Genomic DNA, 19792 nt, shown 5'->3' on the forward strand with positions numbered 1-19792 from the left:
GTATACTCAGTACTTGTTGTAGTACACACAGTACTTGTAGTAGTACACTCAGTACTTGAAGTAGTACACACAGTACTTGTAGTAGTACACACAGTACTTGTAGTAGTACACACAGTACTTCTAGTAGTATACTCAGTACTTGTAGTAGTACACACAGTACTTGTAGTAGTACACACAGTACTTGTAGTAGTACACACAGTACTTCTAGTAGTATACTCAGTACTTGTAGTAGTACACACAGTATTTCTAGTAGTATACTCAGTACTTGTAGTAGTACACACAGTACTTGTAGTAGTACACACAGTACTTGTAGTAGTACACACAGTACTTCTAGTAGTATACTCAGTACTTGTAGTAGTACACACAGTACTTGTAGTAGTACACACAGTACTTCTAGTAGTATACTCAGTACTTGTAGTAGTACACACAGTACTTGTAGTAGTACACACAGTACTTCTAGTAGTATACTCAGTACTTGTAGTAGTATGCACAGTACTTGTAGTAGTACACTCAGTACTTGTTGTAGTACACTCAGTACTTGAAGTAATACGCACAGTACTTATAGTAGTACGCTCAGTACTTGTTGTAGTACACTCAGTACTTCTAGTAGTATACTCAGTACTTGTAGTAGTACACACAGTATTTCTAGTAGTATACTCAGTACTTGTAGTAGTACACACAGTACTTGTAGTAGTACACACAGTACTTCTAGTAGTATACTCAGTACTTGTAGTAGTACACACAGTACTTGTAGTAGTATACTCAGTACTTGTAGTAGTACACACAGTACTTGTAGTAGTACACACAGTACTTGTAGTAGTACACACAGTACTTCTAGTAGTATACTCAGTACTTGTAGTAGTACGCACAGTACTTGTAGTAGTACACACAGTACTTGTAGTAGTACACACAGTACTTGTAGTAGTACACACAGTACTTCTAGTAGTATACTCAGTACTTGTTGTAGTACACACAGTACTTGTAGTAGTACACTCAGTACTTGAAGTAGTACACACAGTACTTGTAGTAGTACACACAGTACTTGTAGTAGTACACACAGTACTTCTAGTAGTATACTCAGTACTTGTAGTAGTACACACAGTACTTGTAGTAGTACACACAGTACTTGTAGTAGTACACACAGTACTTCTAGTAGTATACTCAGTACTTGTAGTAGTACACACAGTATTTCTAGTAGTATACTCAGTACTTGTAGTAGTACACACAGTACTTGTAGTAGTACACACAGTACTTGTAGTAGTACACGCAGTACTTCTAGTAGTATACTCAGTACTTGTAGTAGTACACACAGTATTTCTAGTAGTATACTCAGTACTTGTAGTAGTACACACAGTACTTGTAGTAGTACACACAGTACTTCTAGTAGTATACTCAGTACTTGTAGTAGTACACACAGTACTTGTAGTAGTACACACAGTACTTCTAGTAGTATACTCAGTACTTGTAGTAGTACACACAGTACTTGTAGTAGTACACACAGTACTTCTAGTAGTATACTCAGTACTTGTAGTAGTATGCACAGTACTTGTAGTAGTACACTCAGTACTTGTTGTAGTACACTCAGTACTTGAAGTAATACGCACAGTACTTATAGTAGTACGCTCAGTACTTGTTGTAGTACACTCAGTACTTCTAGTAGTATACTCAGTACTTGTAGTAGTACACACAGTATTTCTAGTAGTATACTCAGTACTTGTAGTAGTACACACAGTACTTGTAGTAGTACACACAGTACTTGTAGTAGTACACACAGTACTTCTAGTAGTATACTCAGTACTTGTAGTAGTACACACAGTATTTCTAGTAGTATACTCAGTACTTGTAGTAGTACACACAGTACTTGTAGTAGTACACACAGTACTTGTAGTAGTACACTCAGTACTTGTTGTAGTACACACAGTACTTGTAGTAGTACACACAGTACTTGTAGTAGTACACACAGTACTTGTAGTAGTACACTCAGTACTTGTTGTAGTACACACAGTACTTGTAGTAGTACACACAGTACTTGTAGTAGTACACTCAGTACTTGTTGTAGTACACACATTACTTGTAGTAGTACACACAGTACTTGTAGTAGTACACTCAGTACTTGTTGTAGTACACTCAGTACTTGTAGTAGTACACACAGTACTTGTAGTAGTACACACAGTACTTCTAGTAGTATACTCAGTACTTGTTGTAGTACACACAGTACTTGTAGTAGTACACACAGTACTTCTAGTAGTATACTCAGTACTTGTTGTAGTACACACAGTACTTGTAGTAGTACACTCAGTACTTGAAGTAGTACACACAGTACTTGTAGTAGTACACACAGTACTTGTAGTAGTACACACAGTACTTCTAGTAGTATACTCAGTACTTGTAGTAGTACACACAGTACTTGTAGTAGTACACACAGTACTTGTAGTAGTACACACAGTACTTCTAGTAGTATACTCAGTACTTGTAGTAGTACACTCAGTACTTGAAGTAGTACACACAGTACTTGTAGTAGTACACACAGTACTTCTAGTAGTATACTCAGTACTTGTAGTAGTACACACAGTACTTGTAGTAGTACACACAGTACTTCTAGTAGTACACACAGTACTTCTAGTAGTATACTCAGTACTTGTAGTAGTACACACAGTATTTCTAGTAGTATACTCAGTACTTGTAGTAGTACACACAGTACTTGTAGTAGTACACACAGTACTTGTAGTAGTACACACAGTACTTCTAGTAGTATACTCAGTACTTGTAGTAGTACACACAGTATGTCTAGTAGTATACTCAGTACTTGTAGTAGTACACACAGTACTTGTAGTAGTACACACAGTACTTGTAGTAGTACACACAGTACTTGTAGTAGTACACACAGTACTTCTAGTAGTATACTCAGTACTTGTAGTAGTACGCACAGTACTTGTAGTAGTACACACAGTACTTGTAGTAGTACACACAGTACTTGTAGTAGTACACACAGTACTTCTAGTAGTATACTCAGTACTTGTTGTAGTACACACAGTACTTGTAGTAGTACACTCAGTACTTGAAGTAGTACACACAGTACTTGTAGTAGTACACACAGTACTTGTAGTAGTACACACAGTACTTCTAGTAGTATACTCAGTACTTGTAGTAGTACACACAGTACTTGTAGTAGTACACACAGTACTTGTAGTAGTACACACAGTACTTCTAGTAGTATACTCAGTACTTGTAGTAGTACACACAGTATTTCTAGTAGTATACTCAGTACTTGTAGTAGTACACACAGTACTTGTAGTAGTACACACAGTACTTGTAGTAGTACACACAGTACTTCTAGTAGTATACTCAGTACTTGTAGTAGTACACACAGTATTTCTAGTAGTATACTCAGTACTTGTAGTAGTACACACAGTACTTGTAGTAGTACACACAGTACTTCTAGTAGTATACTCAGTACTTGTAGTAGTACACACAGTACTTGTAGTAGTACACACAGTACTTCTAGTAGTATACTCAGTACTTGTAGTAGTACACACAGTACTTGTAGTAGTACACACAGTACTTCTAGTAGTATACTCAGTACTTGTAGTAGTATGCACAGTACTTGTAGTAGTACACTCAGTACTTGTTGTAGTACACTCAGTACTTGAAGTAATACGCACAGTACTTATAGTAGTACGCTCAGTACTTGTTGTAGTACACTCAGTACTTCTAGTAGTATACTCAGTACTTGTAGTAGTACACACAGTATTTCTAGTAGTATACTCAGTACTTGTAGTAGTACACACAGTACTTGTAGTAGTACACACAGTACTTGTAGTAGTACACACAGTACTTCTAGTAGTATACTCAGTACTTGTAGTAGTACACACAGTATTTCTAGTAGTATACTCAGTACTTGTAGTAGTACACACAGTACTTGTAGTAGTACACACAGTACTTGTAGTAGTACACACAGTACTTCTAGTAGTATACTCAGTACTTGTAGTAGTACACACAGTACTTGTAGTAGTACGCACAGTACTTGTAGTAGTACACTCAGTACTTGAAGTAGTATGCACAGTACTTGTAGTAGTACACTCAGTACTTGTTGTAGTACACTCAGTACTTGAAGTAATACGCACAGTACTTATAGTAGTACGCTCAGTACTTGTTGTAGTACACTCAGTACTTGAAGTAGTACGCACAGTACTTGTAGTAGTACACTCAGTACTTGAAGTAGTACACACAGTACTTGTAGTAGTACACACAGTACTTCTAGTAGTACACTCAGTACTTGTAGTAGTACACACAGTACTTGTAGTAGTACACACAGTACTTGTAGTAGTACACACAGTACTTCTAGTAGTATACTCAGTACTTGTAGTAGTACACACAGTACTTGTAGTAGTAAACACAGTACTTCTAGTAGTACACTCAGTACTTGTAGTAGTACACACAGTACTTGTAGTAGTACACACAGTACTTGTAGTAGTATACTCAGTACTTGTAGTAGTACACACAGTACTTGTAGTAGTACACACAGTACTTCTAGTAGTATACTCAGTACTTGTAGTAGTACACACAGTACTTGTAGTAGTACACACAGTACTTCTAGTAGTATACTCAGTACTTGTAGTAGTACACACAGTACTTGTAGTAGTAAACACAGTACTTATAGTAGTACGCTCAGTACTTGTTGTAGTACACTCAGTACTTCTAGTAGTATACTCAGTACTTGTAGTAGTACACACAGTATTTCTAGTAGTATACTCAGTACTTGTAGTAGTACACACAGTACTTGTAGTAGTACACACAGTACTTGTAGTAGTACACACAGTACTTCTAGTAGTATACTCAGTACTTGTAGTAGTACACACAGTATTTCTAGTAGTATACTCAGTACTTGTAGTAGTACACACAGTACTTGTAGTAGTACACACAGTACTTGTAGTAGTACACACAGTACTTCTAGTAGTATACTCAGTACTTGTAGTAGTACACACAGTACTTGTAGTAGTACGCACAGTACTTGTAGTAGTACACTCAGTACTTGAAGTAGTATGCACAGTACTTGTAGTAGTACACTCAGTACTTGTTGTAGTACACTCAGTACTTGAAGTAATACGCACAGTACTTATAGTAGTACGCTCAGTACTTGTTGTAGTACACTCAGTACTTGAAGTAGTACGCACAGTACTTGTAGTAGTACACTCAGTACTTGAAGTAGTACACACAGTACTTGTAGTAGTACACACAGTACTTCTAGTAGTACACTCAGTACTTGTAGTAGTACACACAGTACTTGTAGTAGTACACACAGTACTTGTAGTAGTACACACAGTACTTCTAGTAGTATACTCAGTACTTGTAGTAGTACACACAGTACTTGTAGTAGTAAACACAGTACTTCTAGTAGTACACTCAGTACTTGTAGTAGTACACACAGTACTTGTAGTAGTACACACAGTACTTGTAGTAGTATACTCAGTACTTGTAGTAGTACACACAGTACTTGTAGTAGTACACACAGTACTTCTAGTAGTATACTCAGTACTTGTAGTAGTACACACAGTACTTGTAGTAGTACACACAGTACTTCTAGTAGTATACTCAGTACTTGTAGTAGTACACACAGTACTTGTAGTAGTAAACACAGTACTTCTAGTAGTACACACAGTACTTGTAGTAGTACACACAGTACTTCTAGTAGTATACTCAGTACTTGTAGTAGTACACACAGTATTTCTAGTAGTATACTCAGTACTTGTAGTAGTACACACAGTACTTGTAGTAGTACACACAGTACTTGTAGTAGTACACACAGTACTTCTAGTAGTATACTCAGTACTTGTAGTAGTACACACAGTATGTCTAGTAGTATACTCAGTACTTGTAGTAGTACACACAGTACTTGTAGTAGTACACACAGTACTTGTAGTAGTACACACAGTACTTGTAGTAGTACACACAGTACTTCTAGTAGTATACTCAGTACTTGTAGTAGTACGCACAGTACTTGTAGTAGTACACACAGTACTTGTAGTAGTACACACAGTACTTGTAGTAGTACACACAGTACTTCTAGTAGTATACTCAGTACTTGTTGTAGTACACACAGTACTTGTAGTAGTACACTCAGTACTTGAAGTAGTACACACAGTACTTGTAGTAGTACACACGTACTTGTAGTAGTACACAACAGTACTTTCTAGTAGTATACTCAGTACTTGTAGTAGTACACACAGTACTTGTAGTAGTACACACAGTACTTGTAGTAGTACACACAGTACTTCTAGTAGTATACTCAGTACTTGTAGTAGTACACACAGTATTTCTAGTAGTATACTCAGTACTTGTAGTAGTACACACAGTACTTGTAGTAGTACACACAGTACTTGTAGTAGTACACACAGTACTGTCTAGTAGTATACTCAGTACTTGTAGTAGTACACACAGTATTTCTAGTAGTATACTCAGTACTTGTAGTAGTAACACACAGTACTTGTAGTAGTACACACAGTACTTCTAGTAGTATACTCAGTACTTGTAGTAGTACACACAGTACTTGTAGTAGTACACACAGTACTTCTAGTAGTATACTCAGTACTTGTAGTAGTACACACAGTACTTGTAGTAGTACACACAGTACTTCTAGTATATAACTCAGTACTTGTAGTAGTACACACAGTACTTGTAGTAGTACACACAGTACTTGTAGTAGTACACCACAGTACTTCTAGTAGTATACTCAGTACTTGTAGTAGTACACACAGTATTTCTAGTAGTATACTCAGTACTTGTAGTAGTACACACAGTACTTGTAGTAGTACACACAGTACTTCTAGTAGTATACTCAGTACTTGTAGTAGTACACACAGTACTTGTAGTAGTACACACAGTACTTCTAGTAGTATACTCAGTACTTGTAGTAGTACACACAGTACTTGTAGTAGTACACACAGTACTTCTAGTAGTATACTCAGTACTTGTAGTAGTATGCACAGTACTTGTAGTAGTACACTCAGTACTTGTTGTAGTACACTCAGTACTTGAAGTAATACGCACAGTACTTATAGTAGTACGCTCAGTACTTGTTGTAGTACACTCAGTACTTCTAGTAGTACACTCAGTACTTGTAGTAGTACACACAGTATTTCTAGTAGTATACTCAGTACTTGTAGTAGTACACACAGTACTTGTAGTAGTACACACAGTACTTGTAGTAGTACACACAGTACTTCTAGTAGTATACTCAGTACTTGTAGTAGTACACACAGTATTTCTAGTAGTATACTCAGTACTTGTAGTAGTACACACAGTACTTGTAGTAGTACACACAGTACTTGTAGTAGTACACACAGTACTTCTAGTAGTATACTCAGTACTTGTAGTAGTACACACAGTACTTGTAGTAGTACGCACAGTACTTGTAGTAGTACACTCAGTACTTGAAGTAGTATGCACAGTACTTGTAGTAGTACACTCAGTACTTGTTGTAGTACACTCAGTACTTGAAGTAATACGCACAGTACTTATAGTAGTACGCTCAGTACTTGTTGTAGTACACTCAGTACTTGAAGTAGTACGCACAGTACTTGTAGTAGTACACTCAGTACTTGAAGTAGTACACACAGTACTTGTAGTAGTACACACAGTACTTCTAGTAGTACACTCAGTACTTGTAGTAGTACACACAGTACTTGTAGTAGTACACACAGTACTTGTAGTAGTACACACAGTACTTCTAGTAGTATACTCAGTACTTGTAGTAGTACACACAGTACTTGTAGTAGTAAACACAGTACTTCTAGTAGTACACTCAGTACTTGTAGTAGTACACACAGTACTTGTAGTAGTACACACAGTACTTGTAGTAGTATACTCAGTACTTGTAGTAGTACACACAGTACTTGTAGTAGTACACACAGTACTTCTAGTAGTATACTCAGTACTTGTAGTAGTACACACAGTACTTGTAGTAGTACACACAGTACTTCTAGTAGTATACTCAGTACTTGTAGTAGTACACACAGTACTTGTAGTAGTAAACACAGTACTTATAGTAGTACGCTCAGTACTTGTTGTAGTACACTCAGTACTTCTAGTAGTATACTCAGTACTTGTAGTAGTACACACAGTATTTCTAGTAGTATACTCAGTACTTGTAGTAGTACACACAGTACTTGTAGTAGTACACACAGTACTTGTAGTAGTACACACAGTACTTCTAGTAGTATACTCAGTACTTGTAGTAGTACACACAGTATTTCTAGTAGTATACTCAGTACTTGTAGTAGTACACACAGTACTTGTAGTAGTACACACAGTACTTGTAGTAGTACACACAGTACTTCTAGTAGTATACTCAGTACTTGTAGTAGTACACACAGTACTTGTAGTAGTACGCACAGTACTTGTAGTAGTACACTCAGTACTTGAAGTAGTATGCACAGTACTTGTAGTAGTACACTCAGTACTTGTTGTAGTACACTCAGTACTTGAAGTAATACGCACAGTACTTATAGTAGTACGCTCAGTACTTGTTGTAGTACACTCAGTACTTGAAGTAGTACGCACAGTACTTGTAGTAGTACACTCAGTACTTGAAGTAGTACACACAGTACTTGTAGTAGTACACACAGTACTTCTAGTAGTACACTCAGTACTTGTAGTAGTACACACAGTACTTGTAGTAGTACACACAGTACTTGTAGTAGTACACACAGTACTTCTAGTAGTATACTCAGTACTTGTAGTAGTACACACAGTACTTGTAGTAGTAAACACAGTACTTCTAGTAGTACACTCAGTACTTGTAGTAGTACACACAGTACTTGTAGTAGTACACACAGTACTTGTAGTAGTATACTCAGTACTTGTAGTAGTACACACAGTACTTGTAGTAGTACACACAGTACTTCTAGTAGTATACTCAGTACTTGTAGTAGTACACACAGTACTTGTAGTAGTACACACAGTACTTCTAGTAGTATACTCAGTACTTGTAGTAGTACACACAGTACTTGTAGTAGTAAACACAGTACTTCTAGTAGTACACACAGTACTTGTAGTAGTACACACAGTACTTCTAGTAGTATACTCAGTACTTGTAGTAGTACACACAGTATTTCTAGTAGTATACTCAGTACTTGTAGTAGTACACACAGTACTTGTAGTAGTACACACAGTACTTGTAGTAGTACACACAGTACTTCTAGTAGTATACTCAGTACTTGTAGTAGTACACACAGTATGTCTAGTAGTATACTCAGTACTTGTAGTAGTACACACAGTACTTGTAGTAGTACACACAGTACTTGTAGTAGTACACACAGTACTTGTAGTAGTACACACAGTACTTCTAGTAGTATACTCAGTACTTGTAGTAGTACGCACAGTACTTGTAGTAGTACACACAGTACTTGTAGTAGTACACACAGTACTTGTAGTAGTACACACAGTACTTCTAGTAGTATACTCAGTACTTGTTGTAGTACACACAGTACTTGTAGTAGTACACTCAGTACTTGAAGTAGTACACACAGTACTTGTAGTAGTACACACAGTACTTGTAGTAGTACACACAGTACTTCTAGTAGTATACTCAGTACTTGTAGTAGTACACACAGTACTTGTAGTAGTACACACAGTACTTGTAGTAGTACACACAGTACTTCTAGTAGTATACTCAGTACTTGTAGTAGTACACACAGTATTTCTAGTAGTATACTCAGTACTTGTAGTAGTACACACAGTACTTGTAGTAGTACACACAGTACTTGTAGTAGTACACACAGTACTTCTAGTAGTATACTCAGTACTTGTAGTAGTACACACAGTATTTCTAGTAGTATACTCAGTACTTGTAGTAGTACACACAGTACTTGTAGTAGTACACACAGTACTTCTAGTAGTATACTCAGTACTTGTAGTACTACACACAGTACTTGTAGTAGTACACACAGTACTTCTAGTAGTATACTCAGTACTTGTAGTAGTACACACAGTACTTGTAGTAGTACACACAGTACTTCTAGTAGTATACTCAGTACTTGTAGTAGTATGCACAGTACTTGTAGTAGTACACTCAGTACTTGTTGTAGTACACTCAGTACTTGAAGTAATACGCACAGTACTTATAGTAGTACGCTCAGTACTTGTTGTAGTACACTCAGTACTTCTAGTAGTATACTCAGTACTTGTAGTAGTACACACAGTATTTCTAGTAGTATACTCAGTACTTGTAGTAGTACACACAGTACTTGTAGTAGTACACACAGTACTTGTAGTAGTACACACAGTACTTCTAGTAGTATACTCAGTACTTGTAGTAGTACACACAGTACTTGTAGTAGTACACACAGTACTTGTAGTAGTACACACAGTACTTCTAGTAGTATACTCAGTACTTGTAGTAGTACACACAGTACTTGTAGTAGTACGCACAGTACTTGTAGTAGTACACTCAGTACTTGAAGTAGTATGCACAGTACTTGTAGTAGTACACTCAGTACTTGTTGTAGTACACTCAGTACTTGAAGTAATACGCACAGTACTTATAGTAGTACGCTCAGTACTTGTTGTAGTACACTCAGTACTTGAAGTAGTACGCACAGTACTTGTAGTAGTACACACAGTACTTGTAGTAGTACACACAGTACTTGTAGTAGTACACACAGTACTTCTAGTAGTACACTCAGTACTTGTAGTAGTACACACAGTACTTGTAGTAGTACACACAGTACTTGTAGTAGTACACACAGTACTTCTAGTAGTATACTCAGTACTTGTAGTAGTACACACAGTACTTGTAGTAGTAAACACAGTACTTCTAGTAGTACACTCAGTACTTGTAGTAGTACACACAGTACTTGTAGTAGTACACACAGTACTTGTAGTAGTATACTCAGTACTTGTAGTAGTACACACAGTACTTGTAGTAGTACACACAGTACTTCTAGTAGTATACTCAGTACTTGTAGTAGTACACACAGTACTTGTAGTAGTACACACAGTACTTCTAGTAGTATACTCAGTACTTGTAGTAGTACACACAGTACTTGTAGTAGTAAACACAGTACTTCTAGTAGTACACACAGTACTTGTAGTAGTACACACAGTACTTGTAGTAGTACACACAGTACTTGTAGTAGTACACACAGTACTTGTAATACTGATGATACTTGTTTGTCATCCGCAGCGCCGTCTGAAAGGAGTTCTCTGCCAGCTGTCGGTCAGTACCCACAATGCACCTGTGCTCTGCAACATGTTATAGAGTGGCGAAGTCACGCCCACTTACTTCCGCCCCATGGGACCTTACTTCGGAAAAATTATGCATTGAAGTCAATGGAGAGAGAAAACGTATCTTTGGATCCCGTTTGAATTGTGCCATGAATTACACATATGATGTTTGTCAATCTTAAAAAATAATTTCCAAGTCAAAAAAGTCACAGTTTGTCGTAAAACTGTTGAAATATAAGACTATGAAAAATACGCAACTAGAAAGACTACAAATCCCAGAGTCGCGTAAGTGATGTCACAATTGTTTTCCTCCACTAAGAGATAGCTAAGATCAGCGCCATATAGATATAATCTATCTATATGGCGCTGGCTAAGATAAGATAACTTTAACAAGATGCCTGTGTGCTTAGTACCAGGTTGTTATACCAGCAATGGGTCTTGCTTGTTCTTTCGCTTCCCGTCTGATGAAAGGACCAGGAGTGGCTTGATCAAGTTAGCTACCTAGCTAGTAGCTAGCACGTTAGTTAGCATTACAGCCTTGTCATTTTTATTAGCCTTAACATGAAGTAACATGAAGTAACCCAAAATGTTAAACAGTAAGAGTAGTAGTCATATTTCGTGAACCCTTTGAAGAGTACTGTCACCGGTGTGATCATTCTATAATACACAATTTAAGCCCGGGGGAGAAATGCTAACGCTAACGCTAGCGATCTTCTCTACTTCATGCTATCTGCACAAATGGTTGACATTAAACATTAAAACGACCAGGCAGTTCAGAGAGAATCAAAGGAAGGCAGGCAGGCAGCTTTGCATGACATTCTTCAGGACGTGTTTCATTGTGGTGATAGTGAGGGTAGTCAATCGTTTTGTTGACAAGACAGTAGTGACGGCCATCTTGGTGACGTGTGTTGTTGACCAGAGATGTAGTTCATTGAGCGTTTCACACAAACAAATGTGTTACTTCACAGTTTATTTTTTTGACTTGCAAAATTATCTTTTAAATTGACAAACATCATGTGTGTAATTCGTGGCACAATTCAAACGGGATCGAAAGATAATCTTTCTCTCTCCATTGACTTCAATGCATAACTTTTCCGAAATAAGGTCCCATGGAGGTCCACCGGAAGGGGAGGGACTTCGCCTCTCTATAGGGTACTCGGGATAAACGTGTGTGTGTGTGTGTGTGTGTGTGTGTGTGTGTGCAGAGTGTGGAGGGGAGTGTCGTCCTGGTCAGCTGACCTGTGGAGACTGCTGTCTGGATCCCAGTCTGGAGTGTGACGGGGTGGCGCAGTGCAGCGGGGGGGAGGACGAGGAGCCCTGCAGCCAACGTAATACACACACACACACACACACACACACACACACACTGCTCACACACACACACACACACACACACTGCTGACACACACACACACACTGCTGACACAAACACACACACACACACTGCTGACACACACACACACACACACACACACACTGCTGACACACACACACACACACTGCTGACACAAACACACACACACACACTGCTGACACACACACACACACACACACACACACACTGCTGACACACACACACACACAGACACACCTCACACACACACAACCACAACACAACGAAACACTGCCTGACACCCAACAACACCCACACTGCGACACCAAAACACACACACTACACACTGCTGACCACACCACACACACACACACACACACACTGCTGACACAAACACACACACATACACTGCTGACACACACACACACACACACACACTGCTGACACACACACATCACACACTGCTGACAACCCATCACAACACTGCTGACACACACACACCCCCAACACTGCTGACACACACACACACTGCTGACCACACACACACACACACACACACACACACTGCTGACACACACACACACACACACACACTGCTGACATACACACACACACACACACTGCTGACATACACACACACACACACACACTGCTGACATACACACACACACACACACACTGCTGACATACACACACACACACACACACTGCTGACATACACACACACACACACACACTGCTGACATACACACACACACACACACACTGCTGACATACACACACACTGCTGACACACACACACACTGCTGACACACACACACACACACACTGCTGACACACACACACACACACACACACACACACACACACACACTGCTGACACACACACACACACACACACACACACTGCTGACACACACACACACACTGCTGACACACACACACCACACACACACACACTGCTGACACACACCACACACACACACACACACACACACTGCTGACACACACACACACACTGCTGACACACACACACACACACACACACACACACTGCTGACACACACACACACACACACTGCTGACACACACACACTGCTGACACACACACACACACACACACACACACACACACACAGCTGACACACACACACACACACACACACTGCTGACACACACACACTGCTGACACACACACACACACACACACACACACACACACACACACACACTGCTGACACACACACACTGCTGACACACACACACACACACACACTGCTGACACACACACACACACTACTGACACACACCACACACACACACGCTGACACACACACACACACACACACACACACACACACACACACACACACACACACACACACACACACACACACACACACACACACACACACACACTCCAAATGAATAAATGTCCTCACTTTGACTGATGGTCCCTAGAAAGATAGACAACAAGAGCAAATACACACTTTCTCCCTCTTCCTCGTCTTCCTCTTCCTCCTCCTCTTCCTCAGTGAACCAGACCTTCACCCGTCTGCTGGACATCGATGTGAACAAGAGAAAAGGTCAGCTGACATTCACTAGCACCTGAAGCTAACAGGCTACATGCTCCATGCTGTTGTGCTCCATGCTAATGTGCTCCATGCTAATGTGCTCCATGCTAACATGCTCCATGCTATCGTGCTCCATGCTAACGTGCTCCATGCTATCGTGCTCCATGCTAACGTGCTCCATGCTAACGCGCTCCATGCTACCCCCAGCACGCTGTGCCGAGCCCCCCCTCACCGGGCCGTGTCGGGCCAGCTTCACGCGCTGGTTCTACGACCCTCTGAACAGGAAGTGCTCTCGCTTCACCTACGGAGGCTGTGAGGGCGGCGGGAACAACTTCGAGGAGGATGACAAGTGCAGCGCCACCTGCAAGGGGGTCACAGGTACTGCATGTACTTATACTGTTTATACTGCCACCTGCAGGGGGGGTCACAGGTACTGCATGTACTTATACTGTTTATACTGCCACCTGCAGGGGGGTCACAGGTACTGCATGTATTTATACTGTTTATACTGCCACCTGCAGGGGGGTCACAGGTACTGCATGTACTTATACTGTTTATACTGCCACCTGCAGGGGGGTCACAGGTACTGCATGTACTTATACTGTTTTATACTGCCACCTGCAGGGGGTCACAGGTACTGCATGTATTTATACTGTTTATACTGCCACCTGCAGGGGGGTCACAGGTACTGCATGTACTTATACTGTTTATACTGCCACCTGCAGGGGGTCACAGGTACTGCATGTACTTATACTGTTTATACTGCCACCTGCAGGGGGTCACAGGTACTGCATGTACTTATACTGTTTATACTGCCACCTGCAGGGGGTCACAGGTACTGCATGTACTTATACTGTTTATACTGCCACCTGCAGGGGGGTCACAGGTACTGCATGTACTTATACTGTTTATACTGCCACCTGCAGGGGGGTCACAGGTACTGCATGTACTTATACTGTTTATACTGCCACCTGCAGGGGGTCACAGGTACTGCATGTACTTATACTGTTTATACTGCCACCTGCAGGGGGGGGTCACAGGTACTGTTACTTCCTGTTTGTGATTGTTACTTCCTGTTTGTGACTGTTACTTCCTGTCTGCAGAGCGTAACGTCTTCTTCAAAGGGATATTTGGCCGCTTCGAGGCGGAAGAGGAAAGTGACTCAGGTAAAACTACAAACATGGCGGACACGTTGTTGTTTGTTTCTCTGTGAGTGTGTCAGCTGACAGGAAGTGAACTCAGCTGACAGGAATTGACGTCTCGTCTTCAGGTAACATCGCGCTGGCCGTCTGCCTGTCGGTGGCCATCTTGGCTCTGTTGGTGATCCTGACCTACTGCTTCCTGAAGTCCAGGAAGCAGCGCTCCCACAGGCCGGCTGCCGCAGGCTCCGCCCACTCGGCGCTGTCGCAACAGGACACGATCGTCTACAAAACCACGACCAAGCCCGTGTGACGTCGCCGTGACGACCAGCGCGCGTGACGACCAGCGAGCGTGACGTCGCCGTGACGACCAGCCCGTGTGACGTCGCCGTGACGACCAGCCCGTGTGACGTCGCCGTGACGACCAGCCCGTGTGACGTCGCCGTGACGACCAGCCCGTGTGACGTCGCCGTGACGACCCTCTGGGGGCTGTTCCAGTATTTGTTATTAAAGGAGCGTAAATCAAGGTTTCCTCAAAAATCATTTCATTCCCGTTTCCTCTCACTGCCCCCCCCCTCACCCCCCCCCCCCGCCTCTATCTTCTTATCTGTAGATTATGAACATCCACCCAGTGATTCTTCCTCAGCTCATGTGTCTCTGTGTGTGTGTGTTTTTATGATGCGTGGGTTTCTGCTATATTAAAGTGTGTGAGTTATATATGATATATATATATATATAATATATTCCTCAGGTGTGTGTGTGTGGCTCTCAGGTGTGTGTGTTTGGCTCTCAGGTGTGTGTTTGGCTCTCAGGTGTGTGTGTGGCTCTCAGGTGTGTGTGTGTGGCTCTCAGGTGTGTGTGTGGCTCTCAGGTGTGTGTGTGGCTCTCAGGTGTGTGTGTGGCTCTCAGGTGTGTGTGTGGCTCTCAGGTGTGTGTGTGGCTCTCAGGTGTGTGTGTGGCTCTCAGGTGTGTGTGTGTGTGTGTGTGGCTCTCAGGTGTGTGTGTGGCTCTCAGGTGTGTGTATTCTCATTAGATGTGTGTGATGTATGAAGTTGCTCTCCGGAGGTTAAGTGTTTATTGATCTTTGTTAATAAAGTCATGGGAACAATGGGAAGCCTCCTCCTTTATGTTGTATGTGAATGTAATAATGATATAATATATTTAAATGTTATATCATATAAATTAGATTATATATAACAATTATAATAGTTTTAGCTTTTTTCTCAGAATTTAATAAAAATTCACATAAGTTTTTTGTTTATCTGAATATTCACTTTTTTCTCAGAATTATGATTTCATTTTTGTCCCAATATTAACCCTTTTATCAGAATCTTGTTTTGCAGAACAAAATAATATAATGTAGGTGGTCCTTAACAGGCAGGAACATAGAACCATAACACCTCTATTAGCTGATCCAACAGGCAGGAACATAGAACCATAACACCTCTATCAGCTGATCCAACAGACAGGAACATAGAACCATAACACCTCTATCAGCTGATAGACAGGAACAGAGAACCATAACACCTCTATCAGCTGATCCAACAGACAGGAACATAGAACCATAACACCTCTATCAGCTGATAGACAGGAACAGAGAACCATAACACCTCTATCAGCTGATCCAACAGGCAGGAACATAGAACCATAACACCTCTATCAGCTGATCCAACAGGCAGGAACATATAACCATAACACCTCTATCAGCTGATAGACAGGAACATAGAACCATAACCCCTCTATTAGCTGATCCAACAGGCAGGAACATAGAACCATAACACCTCTATCAGCTGATAGACAGGAACATAGAACCATAACCCCTCTATTAGCTGATCCAACAGGCAGGAACATAGAACCATAACACCTCTATCAGCTGATCCAACAGGCAGGAACATAGAACCATAACACCTCTATCAGCTGATAGGCAGGAACATAGAACCATAACACCTCTATCAGCTGATAGGCAGGAACATAGAACCATAACACCTCTATCAGCTGATCCAACAGGCAGGAACATAGAACCATAACACCTCTATCAGCTGATCCAACAGACAGGAACATAGAACCATAACACCTCTATCAGCTGATCCAACAGGCAGGAACATAGAACCATAACACCTCTATTAGCTGATCCAACAGGCAGGAACATAGAACCATAACACCTCTATCAGCTGATCCAACAGGCAGGAACATAGAACCATAACACCTCTATCAGCTGATCCAACAGGCAGGAACATAGAACCATAACACCTCTATTAGCTGATCCAACAGGCAGTAACATAGAACCATAACACCTCTATCAGCTGACGCCAACAGGCAGGAACATAGAACCATAACACCTCTATCAGCTGATCCAACAGGCAGGAACATAGAACCATAACACCTCTATCAGCTGATCCAACAGGCAGGAACATAGAACCATAACACCTCTATCAGCTGATCCAGCAGGCAGGAACATAGAACCATAACACCTCTATTAGCTGATCCAACAGACAGGAACATAGAACCATAACACCTCTATCAGCTGATCCAACAGACAGGAACATAGAACCATAACACCTCTATCAGCTGATCCAACAGACAGGAACATAGAACCATAACACCTCTATCAGCTGATCCAACAGGCAGGAACATAGAACCATAACACCTCTATCAGCTGATCCAACAGGCAGGAACATAGAACCATAACACCTCTATCAGCTGATCCAACAGGCAGGAACATAGAACCATAACACCTCTATCAGCTGATCCACCAGGCAGGAACATAGAACCATAACACCTCTATCAGCTGATCCAACAGGCAGGAACATAGAACCATAACACCTCTATTAGCTGATCCAACAGGCAGGAACATAGAACCATAACACCTCTATCAGCTGATCCAACAGGCAGGAACATAGAACCATAACACCTCTATCAGCTGATCCAACAGGCAGGAACATAGAACCATAACACCTCTATCAGCTGATCCAACAGGCAGGAACATAGAACCATAACCCCTCTATCAGCTGATCCAACAGGCAGGAACATAGAACCATAACACCTCTATCAGCTGATCCAACAGACAGGAACATAGAACCATAACACCTCTATCAGCTGATCCAACAGGCAGGAACATAGAACCATAACACCTCTATCAGCTGATCCAACAGGCAGGAACATAGAACCATAACACCTCTATCAGCTGATCCAACAGGCAGGAACATAGAACCATAACACCTCTATCAGCTGATAGACAGGAACATAGAACCATAACACCTCTATCAGCTGATCCACCAGGCAGGAACATAGAACCATAACACCTCTATCAGCTGATCCAACAGGCAGGAACATAGAACCATAACACCTCTATCAGCTGATCCAACAGGCAGGAACATAGAACCATAACACCTCTATTAGCTGATCCAACAGGCAGGAACATAGAACCATAACACCTCTATCAGCTGATCCAACAGGCAGGAACATAGAACCATAACACCTCTATCAGCTGATCCAACAGGCAGGAACATAGAACCATAACACCTCTATTAGCTGATCCAACAGGCAGGAACATAGAACCATAACACCTCTATCAGCTGATCCAACAGGCAGGAACATAGAACCATAACCCCTCTATCAGCTGATCCAACAGGCAGGAACATAGAACCATAACACCTCTATCAGCTGATCCAACTGGCGGTGATCTAACCGCCTTCTGGAAAAGCTACGTCGGTACGCAAATGCGCTTTGTGAGACAAGTTACGGTACGCATTTCAGATTGTTGCCGCGCATGCGTACCTGCGTACCAGTTATGTGCACCCCTGTTCATAACCCACCTTAACCCCCTCACAGACCACTGCATGCTGTCTACCATGGGGCTCTGAGGTTCATAACCCACTGTAACCTTTAGTCAACCAACCCGGTATCACGGCAAGACGTGAACATGTGACGATCTACCACGCTGGGAGACGTGAATATGTCACGGTTTCGTCCCTTCAAACGTGACAGTTACACGGTATTGTTAACATGGCCCAACCAGTGGAGAAATACCCGGAAGTGCCATCAAATGCTCTACCAAGACTATTGGTCGGTTTTTATTGTCAAAATTAGATGTTTTTAATTAATTTTTTTATCGTCACACTCGATTTCGCCGATTTTCTTGTGGCCCCAGCTGGTCGACACCTCTGTTAGCAGAAACAAAGGCTACATTAAAGTATTAAATCGATGTTAATCCATTTGTGTTGTGGAAATACCGGACGTGACGTTGTGTGATCGCTTAGCAACTGAACTCCGTGAAAAATAAACACCACTAAGGTTCAAGGTTCAAGGGTTTTTGTTATCAGATGCTAGCTACAGTGTAATTTTGGCATTTAAAATCGTAGACCCCGAGCTCCTCCAACATTGCAACATAATAGAAATAGGACATAATAATAATAAATAAAAAAAATAGTGCAAAATGCACCACTTTTGGTTCAAATTATGAAACCAGTAGATTCATTCATTTATTTATTTGTGTTGCCCCAGCTAAATCGATGTTAATCCAT

The 19792-nt window shown here is 41.1% G+C and overlaps 1 protein-coding gene and 1 long non-coding RNA gene across 2 annotated transcripts in view; both read left to right on the forward strand.

Annotated features, from left to right (window-relative positions):
• LOC117483609 (kunitz-type protease inhibitor 1-like) overlaps positions 1–15795 on the forward strand; it is a gene marked incomplete at its 5' end in the record, with an annotated part of 21670 nt that extends 5875 nt beyond the window's left edge. The window contains 6 exon segments of the mRNA XM_034131985.1: positions 11183–11215; positions 12429–12551; positions 14092–14142; positions 14338–14508; positions 15234–15296; positions 15401–15795. Of these exon segments, the coding sequence (XP_033987876.1) occupies positions 11183–11215; positions 12429–12551; positions 14092–14142; positions 14338–14508; positions 15234–15296; positions 15401–15582 (623 nt within the window). The 3' untranslated portion in view covers positions 15583–15795.
• A 312-nt stretch (positions 15796–16107) lies between these two features.
• LOC117483617 lies at positions 16108–16379 on the forward strand. The gene is made up of 2 exons (XR_004555992.1): positions 16108–16140; positions 16265–16379. It is a non-coding gene; the product is annotated as an uncharacterized LOC117483617 (long non-coding RNA).
• Positions 16380–19792: the final 3413 nt, after the last annotated feature.

This window comes from Trematomus bernacchii, unplaced genomic scaffold, assembly GCF_902827165.1.
Source record: "Trematomus bernacchii unplaced genomic scaffold, fTreBer1.1, whole genome shotgun sequence".
NCBI classification, from domain to species: Eukaryota; Metazoa; Chordata; class Actinopteri; order Perciformes; family Nototheniidae; genus Trematomus; species Trematomus bernacchii.